Source organism: Mizuhopecten yessoensis, unplaced genomic scaffold (genome assembly GCF_002113885.1).
Source record: "Mizuhopecten yessoensis strain PY_sf001 unplaced genomic scaffold, ASM211388v2 scaffold9757, whole genome shotgun sequence".
In the NCBI taxonomy this organism is placed as follows: Eukaryota; Metazoa; Mollusca; class Bivalvia; order Pectinida; family Pectinidae; genus Mizuhopecten; species Mizuhopecten yessoensis.
In genome coordinates this window covers 48,601-66,123 of record NW_018408207.1, presented here as the reverse complement: position 1 = coordinate 66,123, position 17,523 = coordinate 48,601, and the positions used below count along the sequence as shown (strand labels likewise).

The window sequence follows — 17,523 nt, the reverse complement described above, 5'->3', positions numbered from 1 at the left end:
TTGTTCACTTCATTTCTAATGATGTCAAATAATCAACATTTCCACAGAAGTAGGAAATTCTACATGTCATACAAACATAATTACAATTGTAAAACAGATGACATGGTGAATCTGTATTTGTACAAAAATGACATTTTTCATCAGATCGATTAATGAATTGCAATTTTGCAACTTCACTCAAAATGCTTCATTTTTTACTAACTGCAGCCTGCTTAGTTTTGATCCAAATAGTTCCCCAGTTTCGTATCTCAATGTTTCTTATTTTTTCTTACAAAGTTTAGCTGACCTTATAGCTGACCAAAAATATTTGATGAAGAAAAATATCATTAACAAAAAATACTTCAATGTTGTTTTAAAAAATTAAGCATTTTTTTTCAGATGAGGATACTGAGATGGTCCCAAGGGATAGGAGGTGAGTGTTTGACCTGGTAATTTTGGTGCCCTTTTTTTGTTTTGTTCAGTAAACATTCACGCATACATTCTGAAGACCAAAAAGTACATTTCAAGTAAATAAAATGATGAGTTACATTATCAATTATGGTAAAAACTGGTTTTTAACATCTATTTGTTTTTGATACATTCTCTAAATATAGTATTGGGATTCGCTTTGAGGTCCAATTCGACCACCATGTCCTTTTGGTAATCTTTTTTAACTGAAACACAAATTTTGTTGAACTGAATTTGCACAGGTTAACAGTTGTGAGTTTGGACTATGCAACAATTACTGTGAGCACATTGTCCGCCCATATTTCGCACTTCTGTGCGGTTTAACAATCGATCGCTGTGAAATTTTCTGTTGTTTACATGTCAAACCTCTGTCATGTCTTCAAATTGGATATATAACGCGAATCCAATACACTCCAAAAGTGTATTGCATGAAAAGATCATATTTGCATGAAACACTTTCGAGAATTATAATAATTATAATTAATAACTTTGTCCCCCTAAATTTGGGGACATAGTGTTTTTGCTCCGCTTCTTATTATTTTTATAGATTTTTTTTTTTATTATTCTTATTTCTTCCGCCGACATGGTTTCCGACATGTTTCTCGAAAACCGTAGGGCGGGATTTAACGAAACTTTACGTGAGTGTTTGTGTATGACACGCGGTGCGCAAGAGTATTTTCGTTTTTCGATCGGTCAGCCGACTGATCAGCCAGACGGCAGCCTTTGATTGGTCGAAATTTGTGATTAAACAAAATGGCATCCATTTCCTGACCTCTGATTGGTCAAATTATCAAATTTAGTATGTAGATGTATCATAGGACGATGATCACTTCCGATTTCACATTTCAACAAAACGGCCGCCGTTTTGTTTTCCCTCTGATTAGTGAAAATTTAAATACTATCCGATTTGGATGAAATTTGGTGCATATGTGTAGTATGGCACTACGAATACAACTGCGGTGTTGGTTTTGTGATAATGTTTTGTGATTAAAAAAATGACCACCATTTCCTGACCTCTGGTTGGTCGAAATTTAAATATTGTCCGATTTCGATCAAATTGGGTATATAGGTGAATTATGGGTCAACGAACACTCGGCCCCCATTTCCTGTCCTCTTAATGGTAGAAATTTAAATATTGTCCAATTTTGATAAAATTTAGTATGTAGGTGTATCATAGGACAATGATCACTTCCGTAGCTTAGATTTCACATTTCAACAAAATGACCGCCGTGTTTTCCCCTCTGATTTGTCAAAATTTAAATACTGTCCGATTTGGATGAAATTTGGTGCATAGGTGAAGTATGGCTTTACAAATACAACTGCGGTGTTTGTTTTGTGACGAAACACAATGATTGCCAATTCCTTGCCTATGATTGGTCGAAATTTATATATTGGTCGATTTTAAATTGGTATATATGGGTATTAGGGGACTGCGAATTCAATCGCATAGCTGTCGTTGTCATAGCAACCACACATACACTTCTGATTGGTCGCAAATCAGAAATTGTGCGATGTCACTCAAATTTAGTATGTATATTGTAATTATATTATGACATTGCTAACCTTTTATGATGCATCTTTGCGACAATGGGGGCAGTTTGGGGGACATCTGTAATGGCCTCCCATTACAATTAGTACTTGTTTCATAATGAATTAGGCTATGTTAACGTTTTTTTGGTTGCAGACCTAACAAATAACCAAACGCATTATTTGTGTAATTTAACTATTCTTACAAAACTTCATATTATAAACAAGACATGCCCTATCAATGACACTGGTTATATAGCTTCTTTTGCGGAAAAATATATCAATATATTGATGTTTTCAAAGCACTTATAACAAGCGACAAATTATGGAAGGGCATGGCTGACATACACAGTGTGTGCAGTTTGTACATTAAGTATTCGCCAAAAATAAGCAAAACCCTTATCAGTCTTTTCCAGTTCACAAGTTATATAATGATCATACAGTATGGCGGAACTGACTATCCCCTTAGGCTTATGTCCTCGAGTCATACATACTAGCTGCTAGATAAAACATAACAATATTCTCTAAATCTGAGACTGAACATGGGTCAATGTATATATGTAGTTTTCATAGCCTTGCATCGTATCTATACTGTTAAATATCATGATCTTGAAGCCTTATGGTTCTTTAATAGAAGTTATTTGAGACTTTTAACATATTCGACCACACTAACCTTGAATGAAGGTCATCATCATTTTAAAACAACACAAAAGTAATAATTTTGTATATATTATGTACAGGTAATTTTCAAAGTTGAACATCATCAGCAAAATAGAATCGGTGTTTAATTTTAATTTGACGGTCATGGTAGCGATCACTCTAAGAAAGGATTTATTTAACCTATGAGTATAGTGATGCAGTCGTTTTAGAGAAATCTGAAATGTGTAAGCCAATCAGGTTCTAGAGCGGCTACAAATCGGACTTAGGGCGGCCATGTTGGATTTCAGTTTGTTATTAAAGAAGCATGTGTACACGGTTTTTTGTTAATCGGTCTTATTGGTCTTTAGGACATTTACGACAATGTTGGATTGTTTTCCATATGAAAAAGACCTAACTGCAAAGTAGAGGTAAAACAAACTTGAAAGGGATAACAAAGCCTTAGTAGATACTCCAACATAACATTTGTGCAAGTTCATCAAACAATCAAGACCGGAAGTCATATGAATAAAGGCGGTCCAAAGTTTGTTCTGTTCAAAAAATACCATTTATGTTGATATGCAATTAATGCCAATTTAAGGTTATGCCTCGAACCATTAAACTGTTCTTTGATAGTCACGAAACAACTAACTTTGTTCAATGGATTCGATGTTAATTGCGTGAATAACAAACGTTCGTATTTAAAAAAGTAGTTGCCATTATTTATTACAGATCCGCCGAAGATGATAGTAAAGGTAATTCATAATTTTGTTTTATTTTCTGTCTTCTGTTACATTATAACTACCTCAAACAATAACAATTTGAAGCTGTTTTACTGGGGGAATTTAATCAGTGCGATTTCAGGATGTTGGGCAAGTTTCGCTCCATCACAGGATTGATATTAAGGTCACAATAGTTCTACTTTCTATCGATTGGAAAAAATATAATTTAAACAACCTGAATTGTTATGACACATTTTCGGTTTTAGGCTCTTAATTCAGATAATAAAAAACAAAAACAGGTGAACAAGACAAGCTCTATTGGCTTCTTTATTTTCTTTTTTTCGAACAGATGGCATGAAACCCAATATTCTGTATGAATCATCGGGTGAGTACATTTGTAATTGAACCATTATGTCTGTCCAAATAATTTTCAGCTAGATAACGGCATAGAGTTAATAGAATTAAGCTTGACGATGTATATATACAGCATTTGTACCGTTCAAAGTTTGTTAAGGTAATATGTATGTGAAGTGTAATATTTGTAATCCTTTCTAAGTTTAGTTTTTATTTTTGCTTTCGTTATATATTTGCTCAATACACGCCTCGCACTAGAGAATCAAAATTATCGCTTGCTAATTCATGTAGGTAAATGAAATTTGGATCTCGACACAAACATTAAGTATTAGGAAGATAATATCACTGCACTACCAATTGCATTTGTTATTAATAAAATCACACATGACAGGTAATATGTTGTCTCACAGATGGACTCCAGAACAACATTCTATACGAGTCCGGTGAGGCTCAACCAGGAACTTCCTCGGACTATGCTGTTGTTCAGAAACCTTCAAAAGGAAAACCTGGATCGCCAGACGCAGTTGATGCTGTTGTGAACAAACCGAAGACTGAACAACTCCAAAACGTTAACGATGTGTATGCAGAAGTTAAAAAACCAAAAACCAAATTAGGCAAAGGTATACTATATTTTCTCATGTATTAACTCTAAAAAAGACATTTAAAAAATCATGTCCATGTTCGTAACAATTTTAAAGAAGAGATAGGATAGACTTAATCACAAATATATTTCCTTAAAAATTACAAATAACAATACCATATCACGAAAAAGTGAGGTACAATTGTTTCTATGTTGACGTGAATGCAATTAATTTCAGTTTGTTTTGTTGTAGGAAAACAAAAAGAAGGGGTAAAGAAGCAAACAGGTATGAACTACAAGAGATTAGCGAGTACAACTTTGTTGTTAACTCCCTTCCCCGACGGGAGGGTAAAATGGAGAGTGTGGCTCCCTGACGATAAGTGGGGGGACTCATTTTGAAACAACACAAAAATAATAATTTTGTATATATTATGTACAGGTAATTTTCAAAGTTGAACATCATCAGCAAAATAGAATCGGTGTTTAATTTTAATATGACAGTCATGGTAGCAGTCACTCTAAGAAAGGATTTATTTAACCTATAAGTATAGTGATGAAGTCGTTTTAGAGAAATCTGAAATGGTTAAGCCAATCAGGTTCTAGAGCGGCTACAAATCGGACATAGGGCGGCCATTTTGGAAATTTGGATTGTTATTTAAGAAGCATGTGCACAAGTTTGTTTTTAATCGGTGTAATTGGTCTTTAGGACATTTACGAAAATGTTCGAATGTTTTCCATATGAAAAAGACCTAACTGCAAAGTAAAGTTGAAACAAACTTGAAAGGGATAACAAAGCTTTAGTAGATACTCCAACATAACATTTGTGCAAGTTCATCAAACAATCAAGACCGAAAGTCATATGAATAAAGGCAGTTCAAAGTGTGTTCTGTTCAAAAAATACCGTTTATGTTGAAATGAAATTAATGCCAATTTTAGGTTATGCCTCGAACCATTAAAACGATCTTTGATATTCACCAAAACATCTAATTTTGTTCTATGGATTCGATGTAAAATGCGTGTAGGTAAATGCAATTTGAATCTCGACACAAACATTAAGTATTAGGAAGATAGTATCACTGTACTACCAAATGCATTTGTTATTAATAAAATCACACATGACAGGTAATATGTTGTCTCACAGTTGGACTCCAGAACAACATTCTATACGAGTCCGGTGAGGCTCAACCAGGAACTTCCTCGGACTATGCTGTTGTTCAGAAACCTTCAAAAGGAAAACCTGGATCGCCAGACGCAGTTGATGCTGTTGTGAACAAACCGAAGACTGAACAACTCCAAAACGTTAACGATGTGTATGCAGAAGTTAAAAAACCAAAAACCAAATTAGGCAAAGGTATACTATATTTTCTCATGTATTAACTCTAAAAAAGACATTTAAAAAATCATGTCCATGTTCGTAACAATTTTAAAGAAGAGATAGGATAGACTTAATCACAAATATATTTCCTTAAAAATTACAAATAACAATACCATATCACGAAAAAGTGAGGTACAATTGTTTCTATGTTGACGTGAATGCAATTAATTTCAGTTTGTTTTGTTGTAGGAAAACAAAAAGAAGGGGTAAAGAAGCAAACAGGTATGAACTACAAGAGATTAGCGAGTACAACTTTGTTGTTAACTCCCTTCCCCGACGGGAGGGTAAAATGGAGAGTGTGGCTCCCTGACGATAAGTGGGGGGACTCATTTTGAAACAACACAAAAATAATAATTTTGTATATATTATGTACAGGTAATTTTCAAAGTTGAACATCATCAGCAAAATAGAATCGGTGTTTAATTTTAATATGACAGTCATGGTAGCAGTCACTCTAAGAAAGGATTTATTTAACCTATAAGTATAGTGATGAAGTCGTTTTAGAGAAATCTGAAATGGTTAAGCCAATCAGGTTCTAGAGCGGCTACAAATCGGACATAGGGCGGCCATTTTGGAAATTTGGATTGTTATTTAAGAAGCATGTGCACAAGTTTGTTTTTAATCGGTGTAATTGGTCTTTAGGACATTTACGAAAATGTTCGAATGTTTTCCATATGAAAAAGACCTAACTGCAAAGTAAAGTTGAAACAAACTTGAAAGGGATAACAAAGCTTTAGTAGATACTCCAACATAACATTTGTGCAAGTTCATCAAACAATCAAGACCGAAAGTCATATGAATAAAGGCAGTTCAAAGTGTGTTCTGTTCAAAAAATACCGTTTATGTTGAAATGAAATTAATGCCAATTTTAGGTTATGCCTCGAACCATTAAAACGATCTTTGATATTCACCAAAACATCTAATTTTGTTCTATGGATTCGATGTAAAATGCGTGTAGGTAAATGCAATTTGAATCTCGACACAAACATTAAGTATTAGGAAGATAGTATCACTGTACTACCAAATGCATTTGTTATTAATAAAATCACCCATGACAGGTAATATGTTGTCTCACAGTTGGACTCCAGAACAACATTCTATACGAGTCCGTTGACGCTCAACCAGGAACTTCCTCGGAATATGCTGTTGTTCAGAAACCTTCAAAGGGAAAGCCTGGATCGCCAGACGCAGTTGATGCTGTTGTGAACAAACCGAAGACTGAACAACTCGAAAACGTTAACGATGTGTATGCAGAAGTTAAAAAACCAAAAAACAAATTAGGCAAAGGTATACTATATTTTCTCATGTATTAACTCTAAAAAAGACGTTTAAAAAATCATGTCCATGTTCGTTACAAGTTTAAAGAAGAGATAGGATAGACTTAATCACAAATATATTTCCTTAAAAAATTCAAATAACAATACCATATCACGAAAAAGTGAGGTAAATTGTTTCTATGTTGACGTGAATGCAATTAATTTCAGTTTGTATTGTAGGAAAACAAAAAGAAGGGGAAAAGAAGCAAACAGGTATAAACTACAAGAGATTAGCGAGTACGACTTGGTTGTTAACACTCTTCCCCGACGGGAGGATAAAATGGAGAGTGTGGCTCCCGGGCGATAAGTGGGGGGACCCAGAGGCAAGAACCCATTAGGGAGAACACAGTCAAAAATGTTTAAAATCCTTATTTTTAGGTATGGATTGCGGGATTCGAACCAAATAAGGTTAAGATCAATCTTGGACAAAGGGAAATTAACTTGGTATAAATGGAGGGTGTGGCACCCATGGGACCAGAGTAATATCCTGCGGCAAGGGGCATTCAGTTTTGAAAAAAAGGAAGGATAAGCTTCACTGGGGGAAGAGGTGGAGACCGATAAAAGAGAACAAGGGAAACGGGTTTAAAAACCCCTCTCCTTCTGTATAAATGGAGGGATTTGAACCAAATTTGGTGTAGAACATTTTTATCAGTGGAAGGGGTTGAGGGGTGGGGGCAAAAAGGAGTAATATGGCAATATTGCTGAAAGGGACTTCTTCCCTGGAATAAAGAGATGGATTTCAACCATATTTGTTTTCGAGCATTCTTCGATTGTTAAGGAAGCGTCGGATTTTACAAAATTTGAAAAGCCTGAGGGTTGAATTTCCCTATCCTACATCCTTAGGTATGAAAGAGTTGTTTTGATCGCATGACATCGTGTTTGGAAACGTCGTCTCTCTTCCGTTATAGGTCAGATGTAGAGGTTACACAACGAGCGGTTGTTGAATATGGTATTTATTTCACTCGAGTTAGTTAATTTTCAAAAGTTACAAAAGACACGAGCTTTAGCTAATTTTAACTAATGAAAGTGAAATAAATACCATACTCCACAACCACGAGTCGTGTGATCTGTTTCTACCACAATCTCATGATCAGTCGGAAATAACATACGCACATGTATTTGTTGACAAGGCTGGCGTAGTGATATGAACCATATATAAAAAGTCAATCATTAATATTCAAAAATGGCTTTTTTTTTTACAAATCTAATAATTGTCAAAATTAATGTTTCGGCAACGACTTCATGCAAAAATTATAATAGATGAACGACTTTAAATATTGGGAGTAGCAGTATTGCATTAATTTATATAAATTCACCACGGACTATATGCGCGTAAGCATATCGTACGACGTCTGCCTCCCGCCAACTGACGAAGACGAACTTATCGCTGTTAATGTCCAAAACCATAGGCCTACGTTTCTTCGTGACGGTTCTATGGTTGACGTTTATAGTGACAGTTCAGCCATAGTCAGACCGTCCAAATAGCGGTAACGGGACGTTGGGAGAACGAAATGTTTCCGACACTGTGACAGATCTTGTTTTGGTTTCATGACCTGGACACGCGACGTTGTGACGTCGAAACGATATTGAGCGTCGGCAGCAATTTTGCCTGAAACTAGCGATCAAATCTTTAAGTATCATCTTCTTTTAATATTGCCTTAATAACCAACATTTGTCGAATGTTGACAGCAGACGACGTAAACAAAAGATATTGTGGCAAAGAGCGCGTGGAAAAAGTCGTCCCGGTCAAAGTTCATCTTCTCGACCAATCAAAACTCGTGTAGGTCATATACCACGTGTGGTATATAACTCATATTTATCTAACAGTCAGCGTGTTTATACAATGATCTGATAGTGGAATAACACAGCGTATTGTGGTAGAATTATATATATTGGTGCCATGACCAAAAATGGAAAACGTAGTAAATATGGCGAAAAAAGTAGTAAACCCATATTTGGTAAAGGTCAAATAAAGTAACAGGAATTGAGAAAACATTTCGCGTGATCTGTCATGGCAGTAGTAGCTTGATTTCAGTAAAGTTTGGTTTTATTTTAACGATCACACAATATTTTTTAACATTATACTCATGTTAGGCGTTAGTTATAAGTAATCTTATTAATTGAACACTTCTTATTTTACTGTATTATCCAGTATAGGATCGATTCAAATCTCTGACGACGTATGAAATAACCGTCCCCTCCGTTACAGCTGTGAACTTACGAAAATGAAATATAAAATGTAAAAATAACAACCACAATATGTATACACAACATAACATTAGAGTAGTTTTTATTGTGTAAACTTGGGGTAATTAGCTCTCACGTTTACCTATACATGTAGATTAAACACGAGGTATGAACAGTTTTGTATTTGACATGGTTGGCAGATGGCGAAATTAACAGATTTATATCGTGGGGAAAATGTTTCTAACAACATCATTACGGTATGCGGGGTTGACAATATAACTGGGGGTCGGTATACAGAGGGACTACTTTATTGCTTTAAATGCCTTCTTATCTAGAATAAAGACGGATATCAATCATATTGGTCGTAAATTGAAGGACTGAGCTCCGAGGTTGAGGTTTGGGGCCGAAAATAGTGTATACCAAGTAGAGATCTCCATCCTATATACAATTGCTGAAGATAAAGAGACTGTAACACGTATGCTATCAAAATGGTCTCGGAACCTGCCCCATCCTTAGAGACCAAATCCCTGGTAATAACTGGTCTAACCCTATATCCAAGTACACAAGTGTTTAGGATAGGTATAGAAATATAATCACGATTTTTGAATTGAGTTCACAAATCGAAAACAGTGCTTTTCAACATAAAAACAACCCCGCTTTTAGTCTGCACTGTATGAATCCAGTGATGCCATATATTCCAATGAGTAATGCAAACTAAGTTTGTTTAAAACACAAACAGTAATTTTGTTTTTGTGAACTGTCGTGAACGTCTGTTTCCGTTGTCAAGTAAAGACAGCAAATGGCCGGTGCCTCGAAACTAATCTGCTGAAAACAACTCACAAAGCCACAATGTGACGTGTTAGCCGTCAAAATAATATCAAGGCAATCTGTTTTTTGTTTATTTTATCAAACCGTTGTATAAAGCTAGACATATTTGCTTCCAGGAAAAAACTCGTTCTGTTTTATGAATCAAATGTTGAATGATAAATATTTTCCTATTAGAAATGCACATTTGAAATTTATTCTCTGGCGATGTGATCAATCTTCTTTAAAACAAGCGATTCAAGATTCTCCCCTTTTTTTCCCAATATAGAATTCGAATTCAAAGATGACAATCAAAACGGCAGAAACTTCATTATCCATGGTATCGAAAACAAAACTGACTACGCAGATGTCGATTTCACGAAACATGCGCCTCCCCTGCCACCAGACAATGAAGAAGAGCAGCAACCAGCGGAAACCAAAAACGACTAATGTGATCTGCTTTTGTTGAATAACAGCAACATCAAAGGAAACCAAACAATATTTTCGCTTAGATATTAATCCACCTTTAATTTGCCTAAATATACATCTCATAACACTGTGGTTCACAAATGTTTTCGTTTGTGACCTCCAAATGCATATTGCCTTTAACAATTTCTTATTCTATTAATTGTGCGATAATTAACTGTGCGTTATGCATGAGATTTGGCAGAATTATATATTAAATAGAATAGTATGTATCTCTGCAGTAAAGAATATGATAATAATATGTATGTGCCTCAACATATTGGGATAAACATATAACATGTGGGATTTTCCATACGTAAGCTTAATACCTAAAATAAACTGTTAAAAAGTGCATTTTAACACGGGTAAAAAAAGAGTCTTAATAATTAACCACATAGGCTACCAACTTTAATTACACTACTTCTCCTCTAGATATTGCTGGTCAATGTGAAAGGTCAAAGTTTGTCTTGTGCATATCTCACATAATATTCAAACTTGAATATTCATATTTTATATGGAAGTACATATTTGGATAGCGGAGTATATGGTATAAAAAGTTGGTAACTGTGACCTTAGTTTTGACCTTTGAATAAAAGAAACCCAGATATTTCTGATGATGGTGAAGTGAAGTTAACGAAAAGAAGGTCACTGTGATATATGTTTGACCTCTGGTTTTTAAAATTTGTCGAAAGCCTGTCTTACATACTATTTCAACTAGAGTAACCAAATTGGTATGCAGATATATCCTGAGATGATAGGATTTCTGTATGAAAATTGCTGATTATAGTCAATAAAAAAACATATTTGGTATCGGGATACTTTCTTTACAGTAAGCTGCTCATGATATATGCTCGGTAAATGGTTTTGTCTTGTTCTTAATAGCCATGTAATATTCAGAACCTATACAAACAGAATTACACTTATACTGAACTATACCTTTACATTCAGTTAGGTCTACGCTTTAAATCAATTCGTCGTATTTTGTAAAACCACATATATCTCAATTCGGTTTAAACTGAAATTACTTGACAAATTAAGTTTTTTAACTTACCTGGTCCGAAGGACCAGCGAGTCCAAGCTGTGGCGTAGCGTCCGTCATCCACCCGTCCATCTGTCATTTTTTCCTTTCAAGTTCAATAACCCCCCTTAAAATGTTAAAGTCATCCAAAATTCCAACCTCTTTATATTTATAAATCGTTGCACCATAAGTTAAATAAAGGCTCTCCTTCTATTCGGAAGAAGGATCAACCAACTTTGATATATAGTTCTTTTGCCAAATGGGATTCAATGTTTTATAAACCAAGTGAGTCCCTACGGGAACGGAGGGGACCAAATAAGGTAAGGGTGAGACAAAGTCAATATTTGAATGTATTATATTTGCTGTATGATATTTAATGAACATTTTTTGCCATGAATGCTAAATTTCAGGGTGGTCTATACAGGCCGTCAAGGTCTTTTGTTTAATTGCATGCTCGTTTAGTTTATAGTGTGGCTGTTTTTTAACACACATACTTAAGGATTGGCCTGCATTTTGACGGCGCATACGGTAATATGAACGCAGTTGACAACGAACATATTCCGCTCAATACAGAATATGTGTGTTGCAAACTACGTTCATACTATTGTTTGCGCTGTCGAAATGAAGGTCAATCCTCACATTGTCACCATAAATAATAGAAAGAAAAGGAAATTCGAAGCGGTTTGTTTGGATGGTAACTACGCTAGCCGTGGTTTTAGGATAATATAGTGCCAGTGAATCTACATCAAAATATGGGTAAGTTTAGAAAATATGCTGTGAACAACACTATTTTTCTTCTTTTCATCACTTTTAAATTTGAAATCAAGAAATATTAGTATCACTTGGAACATATGTATTAATGTATAACGGTCGTTAAGTACATTCATTGATACACTGCTCTGGCAGTTGAACGTCGCAAAAGAAAGCCGCCGTTGTTTTCTTTTCCGTAAAAGAATTTCGAATGTGCATCCATGGAATAAGAACTTTGCCAGCATCCCTTTATTGTTTAATCAGACAAAATGGATCCCGAATATGTTCTATGTTTCAAGATGATGAAGGAAACAAACAAAGGCTGCCATCGGACAGTTATCTCGCTGAAGCTTGAACGGTGCCATATTTGAAACAGGAATCAATCCGCTGAGCCTTTTGTCATTGCGTATATGCTAATTTATACGTCGTTTGAGTCTTGCAAAGCTGAAAAAGGGAGATATGTAAATATAAATAATTACAACTGTGTTTTTGCTGAATTGAACAGTTTGAGAAATAATATATTTGAATTATGTTTGAAATTCGTTCCGTTTACATATTATGCATGCATGTACTATTAAAATATGTTATCAAGTCATATATTCATATGTTCAACAATTGTCAACTTTCTCCGGTTTACCAAATTGTCAATCATGTTTGGTCTTGAAATGATGATGGCCATCACAGACATTTTCCATTTTTCTTTTGTCTTTTTTTTATTGATGTTACTTCAACGACTATTGTCCGAATATTATGTTAATTTACGGATTGCCTGACAACGTATTGCTTATATATGTATTCTGTTGACTGAATATAGTTTCAATACAATCAGCATCATCCATGATACTTTAAGATCAAAAGTGTCATTTACCTTTGTAAGCCCTTCGATCAATCATCGATTAAATATTCTACATATGTATGAATAAAAAGTATGCCTGCATCATAAATAACATATATCGCCTTAATAATGTAGATTTTTAAAAATGTCAACGTATGTCATAAAATATTTGTATGATGCTTTTACGTATTATTCAAATAGATTGGTTCTGAGTGTTCACTTTATCCAAATATTCAAGAAATAAAACCAGCATCAGTGAAAAGGAATATCAAGATCAGCTATTAACGTGCACCACAACCTTAAAATGGCACATATTGAAGTTATTCAAAAAAGCGGTAGACAAATTGTTAAAATTAAAACTGAAAATGAAGTATAACAGTAATAATATCCATTTGGTCATCCATATTTTCTCATTCTAAAAGAATTGTTAAATGAAGTCGGATGCTTTACCAGTGCAGGTTCAGGAACCCCCCCCCCCCCCCCCCCCCNCACACACACACACACACACACACATCTGCAGATTCGGGGTTGCTTGCTCTTTTCCATGTCTTCTGTAAAGGGGACATTGAGGAAACCAGAATATACCTGTTGTATCCCACTGTATGTGTATCGTAAAAGGCGACTTTTGTGGAGCCCCCTGGACAATCTTATGTTATCTAACGGTCTTTTACTTAGAGGGTATTGAAGATACCAAATTTCGTATTCGGTCTCAATTGTAACACTTTTTCGTTTCCTTTCCGTCTTGTCTTCTTTCTTTTTCACCTACTTTCTCTTCCCGTTGGTGTCACCCCGGGCACCAGTCCTCATATGACCCTGGTTATTACCGGAACCTTAAACCCCTAGAAAACAAACAAACAAATATATAGAATATGATTATGAAATGTGACCTGTTCTTTGTTTATATATTGTTTTTCTTAGTTTTCTTAGTCAAGGAGATGATTCTATTGAGTGTAACGTTCCGAGTTAAAAAAGTAGGGGCTTAAGATTCGGCAGCACGGAATCATAGGCCGGTGTTGACACCCGAGATATGTTATTTTATTTAGGAAGTGCATTCGTTAGACTAGTCACGTTCTGTGTTTCACGTATCGTTTCAATAATACATTTATGACAGACCTTTCATTTGTGTGGTAGGAGCATTATGTGTCGTTTTTTCAAGCACATTTATTTAAAGTTTGTTTGTTAGTAGTCACGCCTTTGGGCTATGGGAGTGTTAGGCCTAGTGTTTGCATGCCGCTTTCGTGGAAATTCATGAATATAGGAATGCACAGTTTGTATTAAACACAAATAGTTACTGAAATTACTGAAACCGCTGCAAACGGCACATGCAAACTTTGCCTTTATCAATCAAACCAAACTGATAAATTAAGCTTAATCCGAATCATGAATATTTGTGTAATATTGTCTAATGTTAAAAACATCTAGATTAATTCCTAATAGTTTCACTCCTGTGCGCAAACCTATATTGGATATTGAAATACTTTTAATACAATCTAAGATTTGTCAGGATGATATTGCAAACTATAAGACGATAGCACGTGTCACTGTTGCGAAAAAAAATGTGGTTTACTCGTTTAAACTTATTTATTTCCAAATATTCTAGTAAAAATAAGACAAAGATAATTAAGAAATATAAATAAAAGATATCATAAGTAAATAAACAGTATATGAAAAAACAGAAGTTAAAACTACATGTCTTACTATTAAGCAATCACAGAACTTGAAACAAATAATAAAAAACATCAATTTCGGAATTATTAACTTTAATTACGTACAACTACACATCACATGTCATTGATTCACCATTCTTATTATCTACCCCTGAAGCTTATCAGTCTATATAACTGGATACTGCATACTAGGTCTTAATATTTGAACCCGTTTTTACTTTTGACCAATGTGGTCCTACTTGAAGAAATCTGCATTCATATCATGTATGTCCTCTGTTAATATTGAATATTTTTGTTGAAAATTCAGTTTGCTTTTAGTTTATCATGGATTTGAAATGTATTACGTATTCATTATACGATGAAAATGTCATTATAACTATAATAATCCGTGCATACTTATTATTCATCATCAGACTGTATTGATTTGATTGCAATCTGTAAAGCAAAACCCTGTAATCTCTGTTTAGTATTTGTATTTTTAAAAAGGACAATATGAGTGTGTTTTACCAATAAATTACTTCAATATAATCAACAAATCTTTGCTTTGTTTTTAGAGAAAAAAGACTGATCAGAGGGGTGGAGCTAAAAGGGAAATATAATTTAATATATTTAAAATCTCTTTTCCGTTAGAATAATTGTACTTTAGCTCAATTTTGTTTAGAATATTGTTTCGCAAACGGAAGTTAATGTTTTTTAAACGCACAGAGTGAGGGTCATATGTGGTTACATTATAGAAGATAGAAGGCGCTCGCGATTCTATAGTTCTGGAACCGCACGACACAATTCTATAAAAAATGTTCACATAAATAAAACCGGAACTAGCAGACTTACAAACTTTTCGACGAAAGTCGTACTTGTATGTTTATAATGTGACGATACAGACGATGCGACCACTTTTAATGCAGTTGAAGGTATCTACAAATGGCTACTGCTGCAGTTTGTAGGCTTATTTATATATCAAGTAGATCCATTAAACTGATCGATGCTATATCTGAGGTTACTAGTGTTTTATATCCAAATTAATTAGCGTTGATTTATGAATGATATAAAACAGTAAGCTTATAGAATAACCATTACTAAATATTTCCTTATACACATATACTTAAGGGATGCGCTGAGTTATATCTGTTCAACCTGTTTGGCAAAGGAATAATATGACACTGGTTGTGTACACTGCTGTCTGTGCAAGACATACGTACACACTCTATCTGTACTATATCTTGCTGTGATGTGATTAAAATACTAAAATAAGAAGTTTAAAGCACTAGTCTCAGGTTTGCACATGCCTATACTAGCCATGCATATACTCTGACGAGTATCTTTACCAGGGCCCATATACATGAAACCAGTATTATGCTCAAACTCAGATTCTTTCCTAAAGACAGCCAAGAGAAAGTGACGTCCTTTCCCAGAGCAAGTCCTGCGTCAACATCCCCGGTCAGTGTGTCATTTTCGTGGATAATAGCTTATATTTCCCACGCTTTTGTTTTTTGATGTGTTAGAAGCGGCTGACACCAAAATGACCGTGACTGCTAAAACTCTGTCTCATGTCTAAACATTTTTCTAACATTTTCCCTCCTTGCTTATACATTACGACACATTTCTGATATGTTTTTCTTTCGCAATGACACAGAACTTCCAAAATTCCTGTTTTCACACAATTGTTTGCTGTTCAATTTGGAAATGTACACATGCTATGGAATACGCAAATGTATAGAGTTTTGCTTATTGTACTCTGACATACGTGTTGCGTCTCCTTTGCGTCTGTTCTTGTAAGGTTTCCCCTTTTTCTTTAACAAATTGATTTTTTTTGCTTAGTTATATGACCTGCTAATTTTTTTATATAACGGCCGCAAAAACTCGTGTGATGAGTCTCAATTAACAAGATGTACAGAAACAATTGTGTTCATGAAAATTAATTACCAACTTATCACACATGAAGCACGGTGTGCCGCGATTCATAATTCTGATGTCCGACTCGTTATCAGGACCTGATCCCGGACATATATCGCATCCGAGTCCCGACACATTCCCAGTCTTCGGATTTGTCTCCATACCCTTTGTCTTTTGAGGTTTTCACAGCGGGTAGACTTTAAGGTTGGTTCCAGTAGAGCTGATCTCCATCCAATGATTTAGGCATAAGGTCAAGGCATCTGTTTGAAAGTGCATGTTACATTATTTCAAGAATCGTTATCCTCTAAAGAAAAAGATCTGGTTAGTACTACGCTTTTTCATAGGCGGTTAACTCCTACGAAATACTTCTGAACGTTCATACGTTTTTAACTCACACGTACGACAATTATTTAATATCGTTCCCTCCATTTATTGCTTCGTTCATTCCTAAAAATAACACAAATAAGCTTTTGTTAATTGATACTCAAATATAAACAGTCCTGCAGGAACAGTTTGAATCACAATTTGTTTGTTATTATTTATCCATATATCCAACCACTTTGTGATAGAAAAATAAAAAATAAATGTAAAGCGTGATATTCTACTTTGTAAAGTATCAGAGAAGCTAACTGTGTTACTTGTATGCTACCCTCGGTCCCCTTCCCCACCCTGATGCAAAGACGGCAATTCAAACCGGTGTTGCCGTGAGTATTAGCAAAGTAACACATTCAACCATACCAGTACACAGGAAATTTTAATCAATACAATTGATTGCCGAAGTAAAGCAAGGGACCACAATTGGTATCAATAAGTATATCCTTGTTTGTAGTATGTTAATGACACAAACACACAATCTATAGTTATTCCCGGGTGAGTTTGTTAATTTACTACAAATACGTGCTGTAGTATGTCCGATGCTAAGCACGAGTAATAAAACAGCAGAATAT

At 34.9% G+C, this 17,523-nt stretch overlaps 1 protein-coding gene across 1 annotated transcript in view; it reads left to right on the top strand.

The window, feature by feature from the left end:
- Positions 1-13,477, top strand: part of LOC110458767 (hemicentin-2-like) — a gene marked incomplete at its 5' end in the record, with an annotated part of 38,061 nt that extends 24,584 nt beyond the window's left edge. The window contains 10 exons of the mRNA XM_021510670.1: positions 379-412; positions 3,343-3,365; positions 3,682-3,717; positions 4,097-4,306; positions 4,520-4,552; positions 5,408-5,617; positions 5,831-5,863; positions 6,719-6,928; positions 7,138-7,170; positions 10,238-13,477. Of these exons, the coding sequence (XP_021366345.1) occupies positions 379-412; positions 3,343-3,365; positions 3,682-3,717; positions 4,097-4,306; positions 4,520-4,552; positions 5,408-5,617; positions 5,831-5,863; positions 6,719-6,928; positions 7,138-7,170; positions 10,238-10,398 (983 nt within the window). The remainder of the gene's footprint in view (positions 1-378; positions 413-3,342; positions 3,366-3,681; positions 3,718-4,096; positions 4,307-4,519; positions 4,553-5,407; positions 5,618-5,830; positions 5,864-6,718; positions 6,929-7,137; positions 7,171-10,237) is intronic.
- Positions 13,478-17,523: the final 4,046 nt, after the last annotated feature.